The 21,957-nt window shown below is 49.5% G+C and overlaps 1 protein-coding gene across 3 annotated transcripts; it reads right to left on the reverse strand.

The window, feature by feature from the left end:
- Positions 1–370: 370 nt before the first annotated feature.
- Positions 371–20,559, reverse strand: PITX2 (paired like homeodomain 2). 3 transcript variants are annotated; one of them, XM_034959003.4, is made up of 5 exons: positions 19,753–20,559; positions 15,909–15,964; positions 15,299–15,436; positions 4,114–4,319; positions 371–1,636 (listed from the first exon to the last, which is right to left on the reverse strand). In XM_034959003.4, the coding sequence occupies exons 2-5, from the start codon at positions 15,952–15,954 to the stop codon at positions 1,073–1,075; spliced, it is 954 nt and encodes a 317-aa protein (XP_034814894.1). In that variant the 5' UTR covers positions 15,955–15,964; positions 19,753–20,559; the 3' UTR covers positions 371–1,072. The 3 variants fall into 3 exon arrangements, with proteins under 3 accessions (XP_034814894.1, XP_057158116.1, XP_003830075.1); XM_057302133.2 differs by lacking the exon at positions 15,299–15,436 and having other exon boundaries at positions 19,753–20,455; XM_003830027.5 differs by lacking the exons at positions 15,299–15,436; positions 15,909–15,964; positions 19,753–20,559 and adding an exon at positions 5,211–6,177.
- Between the last annotated feature and the right edge of the window lie 1,398 nt (positions 20,560–21,957).

The following is a 21,957-nucleotide window of genomic DNA, read 5'->3' on the forward strand; positions in this document are numbered from 1 at the left end:
AGGTGTAGGTTTCCCCATAAAGGAGTAAACTTGAGAGTCATTTTAAGCTGATGGACTTGCTAAATTTCTTTCTTCTTTTTTCTTTTTCATATTATTTGCTAGCCATAATGGAATCCTCTGGGTTTAAGCCAAAGAAAAATTGGAGAGACAAAATTAGATTTTGTAGCCCTTTTTCCCCCCGGGAATGCCTTTTTTTTTTCTTTTTAGTTTCTGATGAATGGCTGTCATTTATTTCTACCAAATTTAAATAAGGACTGCTGCCTTGTATGTTTAACTAGGCAGGCAGAGGGAACTGGTTTGTTTAGGAAGCAGTGACTGAGATGCCCTGGCCAAGTTAGTGACAGAGGAGGGGAGAAAGAATCCAGACCAATTTGTATGCAGTATATTTTACTCCCATGAAATAAAACACATTTTTTTCATATTTGCTGAAAAGTAAAACAATAATATTGTACGAAATGTTATACACAGGGTAGGTTGTACATAGCAGTTTCAGAAACATCATTGCATCCACCAGAGAAACTATTCTAAAACTGATATTCACACATTTTTTATAATAATAATAATATGTTAGAAACATACAGTGTGGCATTTAGTATATACACTCCCTTGCTCGCAAGCGAAAAATCCTAATCGCTTCTGTATAACATGCTTTATTTTAAAGCCTAACCTTTAAAAACACTGTTGTGATATTACTAACAACTGCTTTTATAAAATTAATTTGACATTTCGATATATATACATCCTTTCAGTCATTTAAATGTTAACAATGCTAAACTTAAAAAATAACAAGCTTATAGTAATGTTAAAATGTCATATCCAGTCAAACATTTGTTTGTGTATGTGTCCTTGCAACTGTTGGAAATACTTGTAGTGAAAGATGTCAGACACTGAGGACATCCCTTTGAAATCAAAGGAGCTCTCTCTTTGATTCAGTGGTTTCCTTTTCTCTATATAGCTTCTCTTTCTCTCCCTTTCTTTAGTGCCCACGACCTTCTAGCATAATTCCCAGTCTTTCAAGGGCGGAGTTGCCCCATCCGGCAAGGTCCTAGGATCCCGGCGCTGTGGGTGCGGCTCACACGGGCCGGTCCACTGCATACTGGCAAGCACTCAGGTTGGAGGCCGGGTTCTGCACGCTGGCGTAGCCGAAGCTGGAGTGCTGCTTTGCTTTCAGTCTCAGGCTGGCCAGGCTCGAGTTACACGTGTCCCTATAAACATACGGAGGAGTCGGCGGCGCGTAAGGACAGGCAGGCGTCGGCACCGCGGAATTCAGCGACGGGCTACTCAGGTTGTTCAAGTTATTCAGGCTGTTGAGACTGGAGCCCGGGACGCCCGTCACTGCTGAGGGCACCATGCTGGACGACATGCTCATGGACGAGATAGAGTTGGGTGGGGAAAACATGCTCTGTGATGACAGGGGGTTGACGTTCATAGAGTTGAAGAAGGGGAAGCTCTTGGTGGATAGGGAGGCGGATGTAAGGCCCTTGGCGGCCCAGTTGTTGTAGGAATAGCCTGGGTACATGTCGTCGTAGGGCTGCATGAGCCCATTGAACTGCGGCCCGAAGCCATTCTTGCATAGCTCGGCCTGCTGGTTGCGCTCCCTCTTTCTCCATTTGGCCCGACGATTCTTGAACCAAACCTGGGGGCGGTTGGGGCAAGGGAGCAAACAGATGCCACAGTGCAGATTAATAAAACTTCCATCGGAGGCCAACCCCCGCCTTCCCCCGACACACACGCTAGCGCACTCACACACCCTGGCCTCGCTTCACTGCACCGCCCTGCACACCAAGATACCAGGGCCAGCTTTCAGTTACTGGCCCGGGTCTCCACCAAGCGCAGGAGACCTGGTCTGCTCTGGCCTGCGAGCTGGGACTCGGAGCTACGCCACAAACCTCAGCCGAACGCATGGAGACCTGCGGACGGTTTGATCACTCAGCCAGGCGTTTCTCCAGGTCCAAAAACACTTAATGTAAAACAAACGCGGGGCAGCAGGCTTTTCCAACCCTTCCCGGGGCACCTTGCAAACTTGCTTCCATTCCAAAGCCACAGACCCACGGATGAGGAGAAGCGGCTGGAAGGGCACTAGAGGATCGCTCTTTCTCCCACGCAATTCCTCCCTCCCTTCCCTGACCTCCACTGTCGTCCCCCACCCCCTGGTACGTGCTCCCTTAACAGGGACTAGGCCGCCAACACTCTTTCTCGCCTAGCAAAACAACCAAATAAAGAGCAAAAGACCACCTCTTCGTCAGCTCGTTAACTCCAGGAGCTTGGCATATTAAACTCCGGGAACCCGGAAAGGGTAGTTTTGCAGATTCCCCCTTCTTTCGCTCTGCCTCTTCTTTACCCTAAGCCCACCACAGGCCTGTCCGCGCGCCAGGCCCAGCCGGGTCGTTTGGCTTTGCAGGCGGCCACCCAGGCCGGCCGGCTTCCACCCGTGTCCGGTGGCCCAGCCGCAACCCCGATCCCAATCCACATCGGGCCTCCCTGTCGCCCCAGACGGCGGCTTTTGTGTATTGGAGAGAGGCCTGGCCTGAGATATCCGAGCTGACACCAGTGATGTTTCACATTACACATCTCCGCCGGGCCCAGCCGCGTAATCCGCTTTTTCTCTTTTTCCTTTCATTCTTGATTTCCTTTTTATCCCCCTTCCTCTTTGCACCCGACTGCTATAAAAAGCACGCCTCACTCCCACTTGGCTCGACAAGCAGCCGCCCTGGAAGGAGAGGCAGCTGCAAGGAGAGCCCAGCGCCGCGGCTACAAAGCACTAGGGTGAAGCTGCGGAATAGCGGGCGGGGTGGGAGGGCGTTTTCGAAGGATCCCAGAAAACCCATAGACTCTGTCTTTATTTTAATTACTTGCCATTTCTACCCTAGGCCATCTAAACTTTGCCCAGGCGAGAAGAGTACGTGAGAGGCCCGTTCCCTTGATGTGCAAGAGAGCTAATGAAAGACTGACCTTGCTCAAAACCACGCCGCCCAGGACCCAGCTCTGGCTCTGGACAGTTAAACTAAAACCATTTTCAACTTCTTCCCGGCCTTTTATCCACCAGCATAGCCTCATGCCTTGCACAAATGCCACCCAGAGAGTGTCTTCATTCCCTCTGATTTGGGAGAGCATTTTGGTCTTTATTCTTTTTATCGTTGTTTTCTTCTTTTTGTTTGCTCTGCTCTAACCGGGGGCTTTATTTTTTCTACCCAGAGCACTTAATTTTTTTTTTTTAACAGCAAAGCCTCTGGATGCCGCTTGATTTGCTTGATTCTGTTTTCTGCTTCCAGAATCCTAACAAATTTGGAATCTTCCACCGACCAGCATAAACCAGGACGTTGCTATTGAGTTATTTATTTGAGCTCATTTTTGCCAATCCATAAAGTACAGATTTGCTACAAAGTTAAGGTAAGCCCTTTTTACAAAACTATGATTATAATTTAGAAGAGGGGGTGTGAGTTTCAATTTCCAGAGTTCAACTCCTGAGAGAAGATAAATAAACCAAGCAGAAAAGTCTTTCTTCTTTTTTTCTTTCTCCTTCTAAGAGGACTAGTAGTTGTGTATTAAAACTTTGCTCCCGGAGATCACAAAACTAGGAAATAGGGTGTGTGGGAGAGACCTGAATGGCCGAAACAACCGTAAAGAAGGTGTAAGAAGCGCGAGCCCAGGAGGGAAAAAGCTGGACCAGGGCCGGCACAAAGGTTTCCCAGGGAGGGCCAACTCTTCCGTGTCTCTGGCGGGTTTTCCTTGTTAAAGGCTCACAGGTTGGAGCCTGTTCGCGGCTCTTGGCCTGGTAGGGATTTTACTAGCTCTGCTCTGGCAACTGCAAGCCAGGAACACAATGTCCTGTGCAGGGGATTGCCCATGCAGCCCAGCTCGTGAGATCGCGGGATGGCGGGGCAGCGAGCCGGTGCCGCTCTGGGAGCCTGAGCCAGGGCGGCAGTCCTGTCGGCCTCGGAGAGGGAACTGTAATCTCGCAACCAGGCCGCCGCGAGGCCTTCTGCCTTTGCAAAGCTGCGCCCCACCGGCGCCCTCCCAGGCGGCGCTGCCTTCCACATTCTCTCCTGGTCTACTTGGCCTGTACCTCCACATCCTCCCCCCATCCCTCCCAGACTCCGTGCTGGCTCCTACCCGGACTCGGGCTTCCGTAAGGTTGGTCCACACAGCGATTTCTTCGCGTGTGGACATGTCCGGGTAGCGGTTCCTCTGGAAAGTGGCCTCCAGCTCCTGGAGCTGCTGGCTGGTAAAGTGAGTCCGCTGCCGCCTTTGCCGCTTCTTCTTAGACGGGTCCTCGGCGCCCACGTCCTCATTCTTCCCCTGCTGGCTTTTATCTTTCTCTGAAAACGAAACACACACACTTTCCCGTCAGCAGGAGCACCTGCAACGCGGACGCCAACTGGACCGGCGGCAGAAGCCGTGGAAGAGCTGGGCTGCCTGGCGCCGGAGGAGGGTGCGCGCGGCGGCTCCGGGCCGCGAGGAGCGCTGCGCCTGTGGGGTGTGCAGGCGCGAGTGTGGGCGTCCGCGCCCCATTTCCTCCCCTCCCCGAGCGCCGCACGTTTTATTTACATGTTTATCTCACTGCAGCGGCACATTCACTTTTATAGCCTGTGCTTTCAAGTATATTTATACACCTCTGCGCAGACACACCAAATCTCCTGGGACGCGCACACGCGCGTGGTTTACAGACCCCCCTCCCCCTCGCAGAAAGCTCAGATTTCCATGCGGTTTGGGAAGGCTAGGAAAAGATGTGGGGATTCGGTTGGGCACCGAAGTTCGCCGGCCCTTTCCCAAAAAAAAAAAAAAAAAAAAATGCCTCTTCGCGAAGGGCATTTCTGAGTGGTTTCAGGCAATTTCCTAACGAGTGGAGCTCCTCGGGAGCTGAAAGCCGAGAGGAAAACAGGGACAGAGGTCGGCGGCCTCTGAAGGTCCTCGAATCAAGATGCTGGGATTTTTGTGACCCAGGAAACAGAAGGGAGGCCAGGGTACGAATAGAGAGGGCGGCAGAATTGCTTGCGCCCTTAGCGCCCCAGGAGCCGGGCCGGTCGAGGGAGAACTAAAGGGATGCGGGGTAGTCAAAATTCCGGCTCCCGGAAGTTCTGCGGGGAGCCAGGCGAACGACCACTCCCACCACGCCTCCCCCCGGAGGGGCTGACTTCCTTGGGGCGAGAGGGAGCGGGTGGCGCAGGGCAGCTGAGCGGGAATGTCTGCAGGGCGGCGCGGCGCCTTACCTGCGGCCTCCGGGCTGGAGGTGTCGGAGATGGTGTGCACCTCCAGCCTGTGCTTGGAGGAGTCCAGGGAGCGGGGCTGACCGGGAGCCAGAACCGAAGCCATGGCTAATGGCTGGGGATGGTGACAGGAAGATGAGGAGACGGCCGACAGCTTGGTCCCCGCTGCTCGGTGCTCCAAGTGAAGCGGGCCTTTCATGCAGTTCATGGACGAGGGAGCGCGACGCTCTACTAGTCCTCGGCTACTGCCCCGCCGAGCCCCCGTAGCCGCCGCTGCCCGCTCCGGGTCGCGCTCTAGGCGCGGAGTTTCCCCGCTGTGGGGAGAGCCAGGGGACGCAACCCCCGCCGAGTTCTCAAGCCAAGCTGCCCCCGTCTCCTCCGGAAGGCTCAAGCGAAAAAGTCCGGAGACGGAAAGTCAGCGGGCAAACGAAGACATGGGATGTGGGCAGAAGGGCACCACTCGGAGTGTCTTTAGGGAGCAGGCTTCCAAGCTCCAAAGCGAAACAAGAGTGGGCAAAGACCCCCTTCTTCTCTCCCTCCCTCCCCCAAGAACCCCTCCAATAAGGAAAGCTAACGCCGACCGCGCTCTGCCCGCCCCCCAACGCGGCAGCCCTGACAGAGAAGTGTCAAGAGTGACAGGGACAGGTAGCTGATATTAGATCCCCTGCGGCAGCAGCAGCCGCTGCAGCAACGACGCGGCCCTCTGAGCGCACCCTCCGCAACGCGCACACGCACACCCCTCGGGCGGTCGAACAGGAGCCGGGCCTTGCCGCAGCTCAGCTCCAGGCACCCAGGCGAGCGACGGACCAGATCTGCGGCTCCGCGCTTCCCTGTTGGCCTAACATCTTAAAACCAGAGGCGGGCTTCCTGGTGCCGAGACGTCACTCCGCCGCGGCCCTCCCCAGCCCTCTCCGCCTCCGCCTCCTCCCAGACCCTTCTCCGGGTGCGACTGACGTGGCTCCGCACCAATCAGGACGCCCCGAGCCGCGGTGGAGGGACTGTCCTGCCTGCACCTATCAGCAGTGCGGGGCCGGGCTACTGCCTCGCCGTGCCCACTGGGTCTACACAGGCAAGCTCCCGGGAATTCAGCTCCTGCCCAGCCCAAGGCGATCCGGCTTTTAGTACGAACCCAAAGGTGAAGAGATGAGGCTAGGAGTCGAAGGCCTGGGAGAAGAGAGTGGAAAGGTCAAGAAGAGAAAGGTACAAGGATCAACAAGACACCCACTCTTTGTGTCTCACTACATCCATTTCCAATCTCCCACCCCATATAAAAAGGAGACACGTTACTTAAAACTAGAAAATTTGAAAAACAGCAACAAATCACCTCTCCGATCTTAAATTTTCCAAACAGCCTGTCAAGTGAATGCTGCGCTAATCTGAAGAAGCTTTAATTGCAAAGAAGACAGAGCCCTGAAAAGGCAGGCTAATAAATTAGAAATCGAGAAGCAAATGGACCCGTCAAAAGAAAATTACCTTGACTTTAAACGAACAACTGTTTGGTGGTTCACTCTGGATTTATACAAGAATAAAAAGTCGCCTCAGATCACGTTCTCTGTGATGCTTATTAGTCCCCAGACAGAAAACACACAATAGAATAGAAACCCTAACCCAGCGTTTTCAAAATGCTGAAAGCTTATCCATTCTACTTAACGTTGATTAAGACACATATCCTAGATCTTTCAAATTCCTTGTACACTGTACTAAGCTCGTCCTAACCCGAGAGAGCCACGCTTTAAATTCGACTCTCTTGTTTACTTTATTATCAATCAGATTTAAATCCATAAAGCCTGTAGAATCAACAACCTTGAGCTAATTATATATGAAATATGCCTTAATGAATTTCCATACAATTAAGAATGTCGCCAAATAACCAATTTCAAGGATAATTTTTAACAGTCATTTTCTTTTCCCAGTGAGCTCAAGGCTGTCTTGAGCCGTTAAAGTCCAAGCAGGCAGAAGGGGTGTGTGTGAGCTAAGGGCGAAAAGCCTAGAACTGCGCTCAACTAGCAAAAGCAAAACCTTATTTATATAAAACAAAAAAAATCACCTTTGGAGACATCAACTCTTTATAGCACTGTTTCCAAGTAAATTTAATTTCCAAAGAAATTAAAGAAAGAAATCCAAACATATTCAAAATAATTTTTGAAAGTCCTTTTGTCCCCCAGCATAGGTCAGCTGGAGAGGACAAACTAATCTCCTCTGGGTTTCTGCATGGGCGATTGTTTTACTATGGAGTTAGTGTTATCATCTCTGAATGTGTATTTGTTTGACATTACAGTCAATGATTTGCAATGCCAGCATGAAGTATCTTTAAAACACTCCCTCCTTGTCCTTGTTCACAAGATTGGGAAACTTATTCGGTGTGGAACAAAGTGGATGAAGCAGACTACAAATATATTTGCAACTTATGTGTCTCTCCTTTGCCCTGACCACCCCCAAACCCTATCTGCAACTCCTCCCCATTTTAAACTTGCAGTCCAAAGACGCAAATGAGAATTGTTTTTCAGTCTTTCTTCACCAGTATCATCCCACTTTAAGAATAATTTGGCTGCAAGGGAGGAATTTCTTCATAGTAAGCTTTAAATCAGCATTTCTGCTTTTAACCTTTTATTCCACTTTACCCCATTCCACACATACAGACACCTGCTCAGAGTAAAACACATCCTCATGTGACAGGTCTGCATTAGCTGAGGCTCATACATCCAGCTATATTAGGTCCTGCAATCTTATCACTAAATTATACACATTACACTAGCAGCCTGTTGGTAAAGAAGGTTAAATTAATTTACATTCTGCTCATTATCTGGTGCTTAAATGACGCATTTTATCCCGGAGATTTGGCGGAGAATCTCCTTCTCAGACCCCACAGCGTTTCACTGAAGACAATGCTCTTACATTTGTAGTGGTTTTTAATCTGATAAGACTCTAATTTGCTTAAGTCTTTTAAATAAGGGTTTTAAATGTTTCTAGCCGTTTTCTTATTGAATTTCCTCTAATTCCCCCAAGATCATAAAGTATATGTGTAAAGTAAATATTTCCTCCCATTGCACTGCCAGCCGATGACCTATAACTAAGTCAATAAGAATCCAGCTCTTTTCTGCTGAATGTGTTTACTAATCATATTCCAGTTTCTTCTTTTAAACCTCAGAATAGCTGTGGTCCCCACAATACCATGCCCCTTAAAGCTTCATTTCATGAACTCCATCACATTAAAGAATGAAAAAAATCTCCACTGTAGTTAGTATACACAGCCCCTCACTCCTTGTTTTTCAAGATTCAAACCCCAGAGCTGCAAATATTTTTGGAAGCTTGGGTGTTAATGCCTTATTTTAGAAAGCCGAGAAGCCCCACAGAGCCATATAGATTTCTAAACCCATCTCTCATAAACCCACAGAATTTTGATAAAAGCTCTGGTGGCTCCACTCTACCGATGGAACTTTCATCACGACAAATATACATGTATGAAGGACCTCAATCAGCCTCCAAAGTGGTTGAAAAACCCAAGGGCACGTGACTGCTCCTCATAGTGCCAACGTGTGCGAGATGTTGGAAGCACTGGGGATCAGCAGCAGCCTAGATGCCTAAAAAGATAAGGAGTCCTAATTTGTGTGGACCCATTGAAGTCAAGTGGTGAATAAAGACAATTATCTAGATAATTCAGATTAAAGTAAAAGCAAAACCATATCTATTTGTATATATATATTCACATCCATTTTATATTACAGACACACACGCACACACACACTGGCTCTGTAAACAACTGACTCAAAGTGAGGATTTTCTTTGCATTTTTCCAGCAGGAGTTTCAACATTCTCCTAATCTCCTAATCACTTTACACACTCACAGCAGCGGCGATTGGGTGACATTCTTCTCAGGCCCCCTGTGTGGCAGGACACCAACATGATAAGTCTGCATGGGGAAAAGGAGGTATGTGGTGGGAACTAAGAAACACTGTCCAGTGAAAACTCTGTGGCATGGTGGTGGTTGATTTTGGAGATTTAATGTACATAAGACTTGTGGGTGCACAGGCATAGGCAGCATAGATGAGAAAGGGGCCAGAAGAAAATAAATCTTATGCATTTTGTGATTCCAGCATTACTGTGACCTCTGGCTAAGTTCTTCTTAATTGGTTTTAGAAATTACTATGAGTTCAGCCTCTAACACAGAAATTTCCAATACGGAGAACATCGGTGGGATCCTGGTAGGGAAACTAGAGGTGCTGCATGGCTCACGTGGGGCAAAGAAGGAAAGCCCAGTGCCGGCGTGAGGTTTTGAGTCTGGGAGACATCAGGGGTTGTCTCGATTGGGGTTTCTTGCTTATTCTTTCAAAGAAAGACCCTAGAGGAGGGAAATGTGTGACATGGGGTCAGCCGTGTTTTGTGCTGGTATTTGCCACCGATTACCAGTCTTAAAGTCTTATTTAATTTCACACTCTTCAGTGTTAGTTGTGCAAAGTCCCTCTGGCCATGGCAGTGAGCGGTTGGGCTGTGCCGCCAAACTCTCCGTATCAATCTGGCCTGGGACTCAACCAAGTGATCTCTGACTTTTGGAAAGAGTCTGTCTTCAGAGTTCACCCAGAAGATGGCTTAATTAGACATCTCCCTGAGCTGTTAGGCCGTAGATGGGTGGGAGTCCTGCCCTGCCCAAGCTAGCTCAAGGACGAGGCCCGCCTGGACTCAGCTTGGAGCCACGTGATGGGCGTGAGTGTGTGAGCTCCTGGTAAGGCGCAGAGGTCAGATGGAGACCTTGCATCCTGCCCGAGAAGTGCCCCACCCCCTCCAATATCTGGCTTTTCTCTGCATACAAACCAAGCTGAAAACAGTCCACTACCCACCACCCCTCATAGCTATGGAACCAAATAACCCAGAAATTAAAAGCTTCACTGTAGCTGTCCTTTTCCCCATTTCCTAAATGGAATTTAAAAAGCTCTGGCTTGTCAAAAGGGGAAGATTATTTTCTGAATTGGAAGTCTGTAGATATATTGAGCAACAGCCACGCTCTCTGGGTCCCTGCAAATGGTACCCATTTTTCCAACCCACAGCTCTAGCTGCTCAACCATTTGAGATTTGGGGTAACTACCTGGGGGAACAGTGTTCAGATGGCAGTGGGAGTTACCACCTCACAGTGGCCTGGGGAAGAGAAGAGAAAGAGATTAGAGGAGGGGGCATTTGCTAAAATCACTCAACGAACATGCTGTTAATGCTTTCTCACATTTGCATGTTACCGCCACAGTTTTCCTAGGTGTCACTGAGTCTCCAGAAAGCAACTACTTGCTGAACTAAGTAAAATAAGGAGAATGGTATAGCACATGTGTTTGGAGAAGGGGAAGGAAGGGTGGAATATGAAATTGAGCATAGATATCCAGGTCAGGAAAGAAGGAAGTGGCAAGGGGCTAAATGAAGTCCCACCCCCCGCCACTTTTTTAAACAACAGTTGGATTAAACACTCATCTGTCTTCCTCTTTTTCTCTTTTCTTCCCTCTCCAGCTTATGTCCATCTCCCTTTTCTATTTCTTTTGCTCTCCCTTCTTTCTGTTTTCTCTCTCCCAGACATGCTGGTAGCTAACATTCAGCATTAGTTGTCATGGTGACCATAAATCACATAAATCCAAAAATACCCACCTATAATCTGAGATGAAGCTTTTATTTCCCTAGCGAAATAATATTTTAAAAGCTGTCAGCTGACAAAAAAAAAAAGGAACCCACCTCATTGTAGTAACCCAAATAATATATTACTTCTAAAGGTTTAAATTAAAATGTCAGCCTGTTAAAAACATGCTGGTAGAGTCTTGGACACTCTTCCCGTCAGATCCTCACAAAGAAGTTGACTCTGTCATTCCTGGTCGCTCTTTAACATACACACACAATTCTGTATGCTCTCTCCCTTTCTATTAATTTCTTCCTCCCCTACCAACTACTTTAGTTCTCAAAGACTCTACGCATTGGGTTCTAAAAGAAAAGAATCTCCTCCTGGATCAGAAAACAGCCTCATTGGTTGCTGAAGTGAAAGATGTGGGGTTTAGGGGGAAAGGTTATTAGGACCATAATGGCGGTGGTGGTAGGAGGTCATCCTAGAGGAGTTAAGAAGAAAAAAAATGCAGGGAGAAGGACTGGAGGTGGAAAGACAGAGTAACAGAAAACTGAGCTGGGTGGTCAGGTGCTGCGGTGAAGTCTAGCCCCGAAATGATAGGTATATATTCTCCCACTCCTGCCTTTTTCTCCTCTGAGAGAAAACTTTCCTAGTCAGAGACCCTGGGGGGTAGGAGGCGGGCAAACGCCGCTGCAGTTGGGCCTTTTGTCTTCTACCTTGGGCTTGTTGTCTTTTGCCTATCTTGGATTACAGGGTATTCGCCTAGATGAAGAGCCATTAATTACCCATTCAGTCAATATTAGGAAGACGACAAAGCTTTTTACATAGGATTAAGAAGACATCAGATTGTTCCATTAGTATATTCCTGCTCACGAATAAGCTTTCGTTATACATTTCCTTTTCCCCCGAGCCGCTCTAACAACTGCTGCATATATTAGCAGCGGGCGGTGAGGAATAACAGCCGAACCAGCCTTAAGAAACTTTGTGTACCGAGTCAGCAGCGAGGAACGCGACCTGTAAAGACCACTTTTGCGGGCAGGGATCCGCAGGGACTGACTACTTTCGGACAACTGGTACAATTTCCCCTGGGGGTGAAAAACCACAAAGCGGTGGGGCACCTTTCAAGTGAGCTGCAGATTTGATTGGCGCGGGGGGTGGGGGAGGGGAGGGGAGCATGGGATGGCGGAGGTCGGGCGGAGGAAAGAAAATGGAAAACTCTCCTTACCCCTATTTCGTTGCTTTTTCCTCAAGCCTCATGCCCCCTTCGGCAAGCACCTGTCCCTTCCGCGCTAGCCACAGCTAGAGTTCTCCACCTTTCTCTACACATCCCCTTCTTTCTGACAAGGCTCAGGACCTTGGTCACCACCCCACGCACCACCATTTTGCGTTTTGCTAGAGACGGTCTGGGCTGATCTCGCTGGTGTCCATGTTAGGATTAAAATCCCTTCATGACGGCGAGGAAAACTGTATTATTTGCTTTCAGGGGGTACATTAGGAGTCCACGTAGTATATGCTCCGCAAACATTCGCTGATTGAATGAGAGGCGCGGGGGCGGGGCGGCGGAGAGGGGTCTGCGGCTGCCAAGGCCGCCAGGGTTAACCCAGGTCCTTCGAAGAAGGTTGGGACCGAGCTGCTGCCGCGTGTGAAGGTGTGTGTCGCGGCTGGGGGTGCCACAACGGGCCATGGAGCCCACCTCCCAGAGGGAGGAAGTCTGTGCACACCAGAGACTTGGGTCGAACACTTTCAGCCCATCCACTGGGCCAAAGCTATTTAACAATTAATGCGTTCCTGGGGGAGGCCGGGGGAAGTACCCGCCCCTTGTCGGGACGCAAAGCCAGGCGTCAGGTCCAAAGGGGCTGCAGTGCAGTCCGATTTCAGCACGGAACCCAGAGCCGCCGCCCTGAAACTTTTTAAGCCAGTGACAGAGGAGGGTCAGTGCGTCCTCCTCCTGAGGGTGAAGACCATTTTATGAGTTCCACAAGATGAAGGCAGCTTTCAGGACCCCCAAAGCAAGAAAAGCCAAAGAAAGGTCTCTTTGCTCTAGGGGATCGTTCTCAGCTGGCTTCTACACCATCTACTGCTAGCTGCGTCCACCCTCTCTCAAACCTCTGGCTTTTAGGGGTCTCCAGTCGCTCTCGTGCTACCCCCGTTTCGGGGTTCTATCCAGGCTGGGCATCCGCCCAATGGATACCAAGGAGAATGGGACTCACTAGGGAAGGAAGGCAGAGCCTGGACTGCTTAGAGGTGGACTCTGCCTATACAGAACGTTTAGTCTTTAACGAGGACATGGTATTTTTGGGCGGCGTTGGGGGCAGAGGCGGAGAGGGTAGCGTAATAGACTATCACGGCCTTTTGAAGAAGTCATATGTCATTGTGAACTTTTTTTCTCTTTAAAAGCAAAGAAAAACTTTAAAAAACACACAAGAAATAAATCCTTTTGTTTTACAAGCAGGCTGTGGCCAGGACTTTGGATATTCCATAAGTTAACTTAAAATCAGGGAAGGATAGGTGCTCTATCCTTCAGCAGTGCTATAGCTTTGCCCACTCGTGTGATTTTTTTTGTCTTGTCTACTAGTTCCTTAAAAGCCAATTAAATCAAGATTTTCAGCATTTCTTCCCATTACATGCCTTTTCTTAATTAATGGCATTAAACGTGTTTAGGCAGCAATTTTTCTTTTCGGTCAAAAAGTAGAAAAAGACATATTGAGTGTAGGGGAAGAGCCTTTCACGTGCACTAAAACAATGCGGGCCTGAAAGTAATGGTTAAGAAAGCAATCATTCATTATTTCTAGTTCTTTATGTGCTAGTTATCAAAAGCGAACGACCAGGGGCGCCTGCGCGGCTTGCGACTGGCGCAAGCAGAACTCCTCTGCTCTTAGCCGTTTCCTGCTCACCTACGAGGACCCCATCCTACCGTAGGCTTCTCCACCTGTCCTCAGAATGCATTCCCCATGTCTAGGAAACCTGGGGTGGGGACTGGGGGAAGGAGACATTTTTGCGTCTCTCTGGCTCCCAGCACAATAAGAAATGTCAGCCTCGGCTTGGCGACTGCGAGCCCGCCCCGCGCGAAGCGAGATTGGGGAGCTCCTCTAGTCTGGCCGGAGTCAGGGCTGAGCCCGCGCAAAACATTCTCCCCAGAAGTCATCGCTGCTCTTGATTTTTAACCATATCCCAAACATACTACGGTCTAATAATTTATTTTTACTACCGATTATCAAACAGAAGAAGAATTTAACACAATCTAAATGACAGAAATCACGCGACGTTATCTCTGCATTGCCCCCATTTAACCCCATGGGGTTAATCCCGGACAAGTGAGCGTTTAACTGGCCCAGCAGGGCGACTGGCGGTGTAGTGCAGTGTCCGGGCGTGAAGCACCGGATCGCTTTAGACGCTTCATTTCAACAAATGATCATTTTCTCTCAGATTCACGGGGAAACTCCAATGCAAGACCTTTGTTTTCTTCTTAGTAATACGGTTTGTTTTTTTGACCGGGGTCCCAAATCTCCCCCCTCCATCCCATATTACATTTGTATTCTTACACTTTAATCCGGAAAGAGGGGGTTAGGGGCCGAGGGCTGTGGGGGGGGGCTTTATCTGCTCACATTATCAAAGGTCAATAGCCTCCTAAGGCTAGGCACTTATTTACTACAGAGCCAGGAAAATAGAGGAACAGTAAATTTGAGGGGTTTTTTTCCCCATGTATTTGAAAAGAAAGGCATCTTCCCTCCTCCATCCCTTACACCCCCCCCCCCCCATAGAACAAGTTTCAATTCAGGAAAGGCCTGTGGCGTAGGTTGGAGACTTTTTAATTTTTTACGTAAGCCTGTAGACCTCCTCTGGCAATGTCCCTCGATTCCTCCAGAGTGAAACCAGCCAATCAAGCAACGACATCGCCAAAACCCAAGGCCTGGCAACCAGTACTTCAGGCAGGTTAGCGTCGACAGGGGCAAACCTCCATTCTACCCTGGGCTGCTAAGCACAGTGGCTGCCCTCCAGCTCTTCAGGGATGTTGTCGGCCCCCCGCCCCTCCCCCAACCAGCCAAAGCAAACCTTCGCCAACTCAAGTTTCCCTTGCTTGCCTCCCGCGATGAACCGCGCACCCACAAGTCTGGGTGGGGCGTGGCTGAGAGCCTGAGGGACTGAGTGGGCCCTGGTGGTGCTGCGCGCAGTGGGATATAACGAGCGACAGAGGTCGCTGTTGGACCACTTTTCCACGCCAGCCTAGACGCCGAGGTTTGCTGGAGCGTGCGCAGGGGATCAGACCACAGGGAGCGAGCGAGAGGGAGAGGTGTTGGGTCTCAGGAGTGCAGTATAATTTGGGGAAAGGAATTAACGTCCCTGGGACGGCTGCTTCCCGTCCCACCCAGAGGCGGAGTGTCTAAGTTCAAGCAGCAGGCGCGTCAGGTCTGGCGGCCTCGCCTTCTTGCGCTTCGCCCGAGGCCCAGAGTCCCGGAGGCGGGTGCCCAGCGCGCGGCCTGCGCTTCCCTCCCGGCCTTACCATTGGCGCCAGGATGCTGCCGCGGGAAGAACTTGCTGCTGGCTGCCTCTTTTCGGCTCTCAGGAGAGTCCGTGAACTCGACCTTTTTGATTTCGGAGTCTTTGGAGAAGAGACATTCAACGGCCGCCGGCTGCACGCCTGGGCCACGCGCGCGCCCGCCCCACGTGCGGAGAGAGGAGTCCCGGACCGCGGCCGAAAGGAACCGGGGACGGGAGGAGGGGGAGGGGCGAGGCAGGCCGGAGGAGAAAGATGGACAAAGAGCAAAGACCCAGTTAGAGGAAAGAGCTGACGGCATCCCCGTCCCCCGGACCCTCTGGCAACCCGGGGCAGGATGGCGTACTCTTTCTGCGCCTCCCCGGTTGCCCGCGGTTCCAGCCAGGAGGAGTAGGCTGGGGGGCTTCGGTACACAGCGCGCGGCTGCTTCCTAGTCCACCGCCCCGCCACAGGGAGAGGCCACTGGCGATTTGGTTCTGATTTCCTTCCTGCCCAGGCTGGCCCCTCGGGGAAGCGCCCCTCGCTGGGGCCTCGCCGCAGGGCTAGTGCCCTCTTGCCGCCCTCACGTGGCGCGGCCTCCCGTTCGATGACCCGGGCAGGAGAAGGGGGTTCTTACCTAATTGCACACACGCCGACACCAGTTTGCGGCAGTTGGTCTCCATTCCCCGTTATCTGCAAAACAGAAGAGAAGGAAGGCTGTAAGAAGCGGCGGCCGTCGAGTGAGCAGGGCTCAGATGAGACTACGTTACACTAGCTGTTAGGCGCCTACTGTGTGCTAGGCTTCAGGCGTGTTTTTCCGACCTGACAGCCTCTGGCTGTGCAGCAGCATCTCCAGCCTAGCCTCGGGCCCAGGACATTTAGATAATTATCAAGAGGGGATCTCCCTCCAGAGTTGCCGCAAAAGTGCCCAGAGGTTAGAGGACTATAAAGCCACAGTGTGCTGGGGAGGCTGTGGACCTACTTTCAAGAATCTCGGTGCCGGGGTTAAGAACTCATCTGAACGCAATGGCAGCGGGAGTGGGCGGGTGGAGAGGACTTTTCTCTTTGGGAAGCTGTATGCAAAGACCACCCTTCAGTGCTTGTCCATTAGTTGGAGCTCGGTAAACATTTGTAGAACATCAGCGCCAACGTGCCCCTGTCCTAGACAGCAGTTTCCCTCGGTTTTCTGTAATTCTGAAACGAACGGGCTCTTGGCCTAGGGTGTTCCAGGAGCGAGCTGACTTCGGGCCTCTCATCCATCAGGAGCCACTTTTCCATATTTAGCCACACTTTCTCCTAGAGATACTAACCCGGCCATTTATTTACTTACTACAAATAATTACCCTAAAGTATGATTTAAGATCGCAGAGGAGAGACACTGGGTGGACTGAGCGAGACTGAGGAGAGCAGGGCAAACGTTCTTGGAGGGTTTACTGCCCGCCAAGGACGGAGAAATAGCTCTGGTATAACTGCTACCCAGTTCTCCCCCTTTCTCTCCCGGGCGAGCCAAATCTTTTTCACGTTTTCAACCACAACGCAGCGAGCCAAGCATTTAACGCGCTCCCCCTTCTCTGCCACAGGCAAGCCGGGAGAGGTGGGTCTCGAGGGGCTCCACCGGGTGGGTAGAAGAGCCGCGATTGCTTTAAAGACAAGAAAAGAAGGTCCAGGGCTCCCTAGGCCCCTTCGATCTCAGCGCCTGCCTCTCTCCACGCTAACCAGGGTACGCCGACGACCGGAGGGCCCACTTCGCGCGGGTGCGGGGATCGGGGTGGGAGCAAGCGTTGTCGGGTTGGCGGAGGCACAGAGGCGGGGCAGGGAGCTGCGGGCCTGCCTCTGGCCTGAGTACCGTTTCCCTGCGTCTCGGCCTCTCCTGAAGGGAGCTGGGCCCTGGGGAGCTTCTGGCCAAGGTCGCTGCCTACAGGAGGGGCTGCCCGGCGCTGTGGCGTGGGGATCCAGGGTGGGGACGGCCAGGCGGTTCCCCCACCCGCTAGCGAGAACGCGGGCGGGGACTCTGCCGATTCGATCCTTGTGGGCCCGTGGGCCCAGAAGTGGCAGTTTGGCGGCTCCAGATTTAGTGATTCTGCAGTAAAATCACAGGATTAGTCCCTGATTGAGATGTCTGTTCGTGAGATATTACAAAATTCATTATCACAGCTTTCTACTAACTCGATATGAAGTAACACAGATGGGATTTTATTAGTCCAGACTTCAAATGTTTACTTATGATAATTTCGGAGGAAATTTGCATGTCATCATCATTTCGATAATCTTTTTTTTTTTTATGTCTGAACTGGCTGCGTTATTAGCTGGTAGCCGGAGCACTGCAGATGGTAACTGCAAATAGTTTTTATTTATTTATTTTTTTAAAGAATGAAATATACAAAAGAAAAAGATTGCATTGCTTGGTGTAAAGTCAGTCAATTATTACACATTCTTCCCCCCACTTCCCCGTGCTTCAGTGCTGAAGACCAAACAAAGCAATACAAAACAAATCTTCAAGAACTCATAGAGCTCCACTCTAAGGACTGAAAAGAAGGTCAAGGCGTGTTCCTTAGCTTACTCCTACATGTCCTTGTGACTTGGAGATTTATTTTGCAGTCAGAATGAGCCTTGAGACTTGCATTTTTATGCTTCATTTAATGACCAGGCCTACTAGAAGAACTGAGTCTAAATAACTGGGGAAGATAATTTTTTAAAAAGAGACCTCCAATTCCCGCCTGCTGATCCTTAAACTTGCCCTATCAAGACAAGTCTTCTGTGAGAAATTTGCCTGCCAGACTTCGGAACTGGCTTCAATGGCTAATCTCACAAATTGAGATGGGAGACTTTTCCTGATGGGAGGTAGTTCTCACCCCGAAAGTTCATGTTCTAGTTGGAATGTATATGCCAAGGACTCTTGTTTTGGCCAACTTGGGTTTTATATTGTGAGCAGACAAAAGGCACTACATGGCTAATGGAGGACGCGGAACCATGGCAAAGCAGGCAGGCAAGCCCTAAGAAATAAAACAATTTGCTAAAAAATAATTTCTGATGACTACCGCAAGAATGAAAGTGCAGGAAAAATACAGTTCGAATAATCCCAGATCCTTTCACATTTCCCCCCTTTTCATACACTTTGTTACCCCATAACAAAATCTTTAATGGAAAGTTTAAAAATAAACAGCACAGGAACATGTGTTTTAAATGAACTAAATTGTGAAATTAGCCAGTAAATTAATTTGTAGTAAGTAATTATTTAAGGAAATTAAAATACTGCTCAGTTCAGTTCTGTATTTTACCATGTGTATGCGTTCTTTACAACCAATTAATATAAGTGCTTTAGGAACATTTGAAGACAAACATGCTTAACTTAAGGAACAAAGCACCTAAATAATTTAAGTGTAATTTTGCTGAGTTAAAGTAAAACATTCCACAAATGAAGTGGCTATTTAATTTTTTAGGGAAAGTTTGGTTATTGAAATGTTGTATGCTCATGTTACATCAACAAAAATCTTCAATTTATTTTGCTTATGTGCTTTGTTTTCTTGATATTATTGGTATTTGAATTTTAGATGGATTTCTGCCAAAATGATATTTTGTGTGATAAAAGCATCTTTAGTTTTTATTGATAGACTAAAACAAATGCAAGGAAATTTCTTTAAATCAGATTAATTTTTCATAAAAATATTTTAGAATGTATGAATTCTGATATTTACATTTATAATGGTAAAAGTTTTTTCCGTTTAGTTTAGTAAGACAATACTCACACAAAAGAGTAAAAAAAAAATCACACCACCTTATGATAGTTTGATTTCTAAATTGCTTAAGAAAGTAAAGTGGTTAAACTGGAAAAGAGGAACATATTTCGGAGGTTTAGAATCGAAAATTTTTTTCTTTATCTCCAGCTGGAAAATAGTTCTCTGCATCCATTTAAAGTGTATCTCCTGAAGTGCCAGATTGGAGTTGACTGGTGATCAATTTAAAGGAGTTACAATCCAAAGAAATGGTGAGAGCTTGGCATCCAGGCCTGGCTCCCAGGTAATTCGCTTGGGCCTGAGAGGTCACTAACTGCCAGTTAAGATGGAATCTTTTTCTTTTCTTTTTTTTTTTTTTTTTTTTCCCAATGGATAACAATGGGAAGGGGGCTAATCTTCCAGTAGCTGAAACTTTGTACCCAGCCCTTTATCTTGAGAATGCTAATCCTTGGCCCGAGGATTTGTTCCTGCAGTGTTGGCACCGAGATTTAAGGGAAGATACCTCGTTTTAAATGCCAGCCATGGTCTGGCTTCCCTCTCGACTTCAGCACCCTGTAGATTGTTAGTGTCTGTGGCGGGGGACGAAAGGAACAGGGCTTTGCAAGGTCTGTTTGCCGACTGCGTTACCTTGGGCGAAACTTAGCCCCAAAAGCCACAAATCACCTACGGTGAAGATTCTCCGAAGTGGAACAAATTTCCAGACTTGCATTATTTCACATCCCTGCGGGATAGATGGCCTCCACTTACCGGCTACCGGGAGAGAGCTGCTGTCTCCGCGTCCCACTGCTTCCCGGGGCGATTTCCAGCGAGCCGAGGCTCCGGCTGCACGGCAAGCGCCCGAAAGCCGGGCCTGAGAGGACTGCAGGGCTCCTGAGGGTGCCAAGTTCCGAAGGAGTCCACGGGTGCACTGGGGCCTCCGAAATCTAGCCGCCACTGGCAGTTTCTTTCTGCTCCTCTCCAGCTTTCTCGCTCGGTCTCGCACTCTCTCTCCCCTCCCTCCCTCTCATCCCTCTCTCTTCCCTCTGCTCCTACTCCGTGTGGGGAGTGACGTGACGTCAGCAGAGATTCCACCAAACTCCACTGCACAGTGGCGCGCGGGCGGCCGGCCGAGCCCGGCTGCGCGGCTGGCGATCCAGGAGCGAGCACAGCGCCCGGGCGAGCGCCGGGGGGAGCGAGCAGGGGCGACGAGAAACGAGGCAGGGGAGGGAAGCAGAGGCCAGCGGGCCGAAGAGTCGGGAGCCGGAGCCGGGAGAGCGAAAGGAGAGGGGACCTGGCGGGGCACTTAGGAGCCAACCGAGGAGCAGGAGCACGGACTCCCACTGTGGAAAGGAGGACCAGAAGGGAGGATGGGATGGAAGAGAAGAAAAAGCAATCTGCGCCAACCCGGCAGCCCTAATAAATCAAAGGGGGAGCGCCAGGGCAGCGGGGAGACAGAAACGTACTTTTGGGGAGCAAATCAGGACGGGCTGGGAGGAAGCGACAGGGAAAGTGGCCCAAGAGACGGAACAAAGGACAATGTTCATGGGGTTGTTTGGGACGAGGCGTGTGGAGTGTGGGTGTGAGCGTGCGTGTGTGACCTTCTTTCAGGCCTGCAGAGTTGAGGAAAGAGGTCACAGGAAAGAGGGACTGCGGAGGGAGGAAAGTGAGAGACCGGTAGAGGGCGGGAGTGGAGGTGGGCGCGGTGGGGATGGGAGAGGATGAGTGAAGAGAAATCTGGAAGAATGGAGTGAGCTAGTGGGAGAGGGTGGGAGGGCCACAGCCGGGAGCGAACGAGCTAGGCTTGTCAGCTGGGGAAGGCCGGGACGCTGGGCCCAGCTTAGCTGGGACACCGCGCCCGAGGTCAAGGCGGGTGGACCAGGCATGCTGAGAGTGTCGGCGCACAGGTGGGCACGGCCACGCACTGACCAGTGTTCACGAAGGGTTTGCACTGGACAAGGCTCAGACGCTCATAGAGTCTAGAATTTCCTCTGCTGTACCTACATTCAACAAGTTCACCCTGGGTCACGGATATCTCATTTTTTAAAATGACGAGGTTAAGGTTCCTGGCGAGGATGGTATTAAATTGCACGGGATAGAAGTGGGGGTGGGGGAGACAGTTTCCCTCAAGTCCACATTTGCTCCTGCAAAGCAAAGAGTATGTGAAATTACAGGGCATATTCCCACTCGAAAAGTGTGCCTTACTTCTGAACCCTGATTTTCTGATTTCTTGACTTGAGCAAAGATGTGTATTTTGGTAGTGAGCAGAATATTTTGGCTCTGTCCTGCCTCTGAGTGGAAGGACTATAAATATAATTCGCCTGGAGGACCAGGTGTGAAGGCTTCTGCCAGGCATATGGGACAATGTTTTTTCAATCTCAAGGGCATCCTGTTAATGTATGTTTTTGGAAAGTGCCGGAACACAGCCATTGCTCCTGGATTCGGATTTTCCCACCAATATTAATTCCTGCTTGAGAGCAAAACTCAGGCCCGCTATTAAAAAGACATCTCTTTGGTCCCTAATTGAGAATAAAGTTCCCTCTAAAAGTTGTATTGCTCTTCCTAAATCAATATACCAATACTCGCAATTTTAGAAATATATAGTGACTCGGAAGAATGTGCATAAAATAGATACGTTTAAAAAAGCTTGGTGCTTAAAACTAACCCTAGTCACTATATAGGTGCTGGGCTTTCCCTACTTTTGGGGGCTGTCTGGAACATGTTATGTGTTTTCTTGAATTACTCCGTGTTTTGAATTCATTTGAGTTAGCAGTAAAAACAGGCAAACAAACTTGCTCAATTTGTTTTGAGTGCTAAATCCCTTCACTTTGAAATAGCTAACAGTCGACAGATGGACTCATTTTATGGAAAGGGTTAGCCTCTTCAGCCACGAAGAAAACTGATTAGAGATCTACATTTTAAGCCATTTCTAACCTCCACGTAACATCCGTGAAAACTCAAACTTTCTCTCTTTAC

This window comes from Pan paniscus, chromosome 3 (genome assembly GCF_029289425.2).
Source record: "Pan paniscus chromosome 3, NHGRI_mPanPan1-v2.0_pri, whole genome shotgun sequence".
In the NCBI taxonomy this organism is placed as follows: domain Eukaryota; kingdom Metazoa; phylum Chordata; class Mammalia; order Primates; family Hominidae; genus Pan; species Pan paniscus.

Coding starts and splice junctions, on each gene's coding strand:
- PITX2 (XM_003830027.5), bottom strand. CDS start 5,415: ATGAACTGCATGAAAGGCCCGCTTCACTTGGAGCACCGAGCAGCGGGG. Junction 4,320..5,210: donor CTCCAGCCCGGAGGCCGCAG/GTAAGGCGCCGC, acceptor TTTCGTTTTCAG/AGAAAGATAAAAGCCAGCAG. Junction 1,637..4,113: donor TTACGGAAGCCCGAGTCCGG/GTAGGAGCCAGC, acceptor AACCGCCCCCAG/GTTTGGTTCAAGAATCGTCG.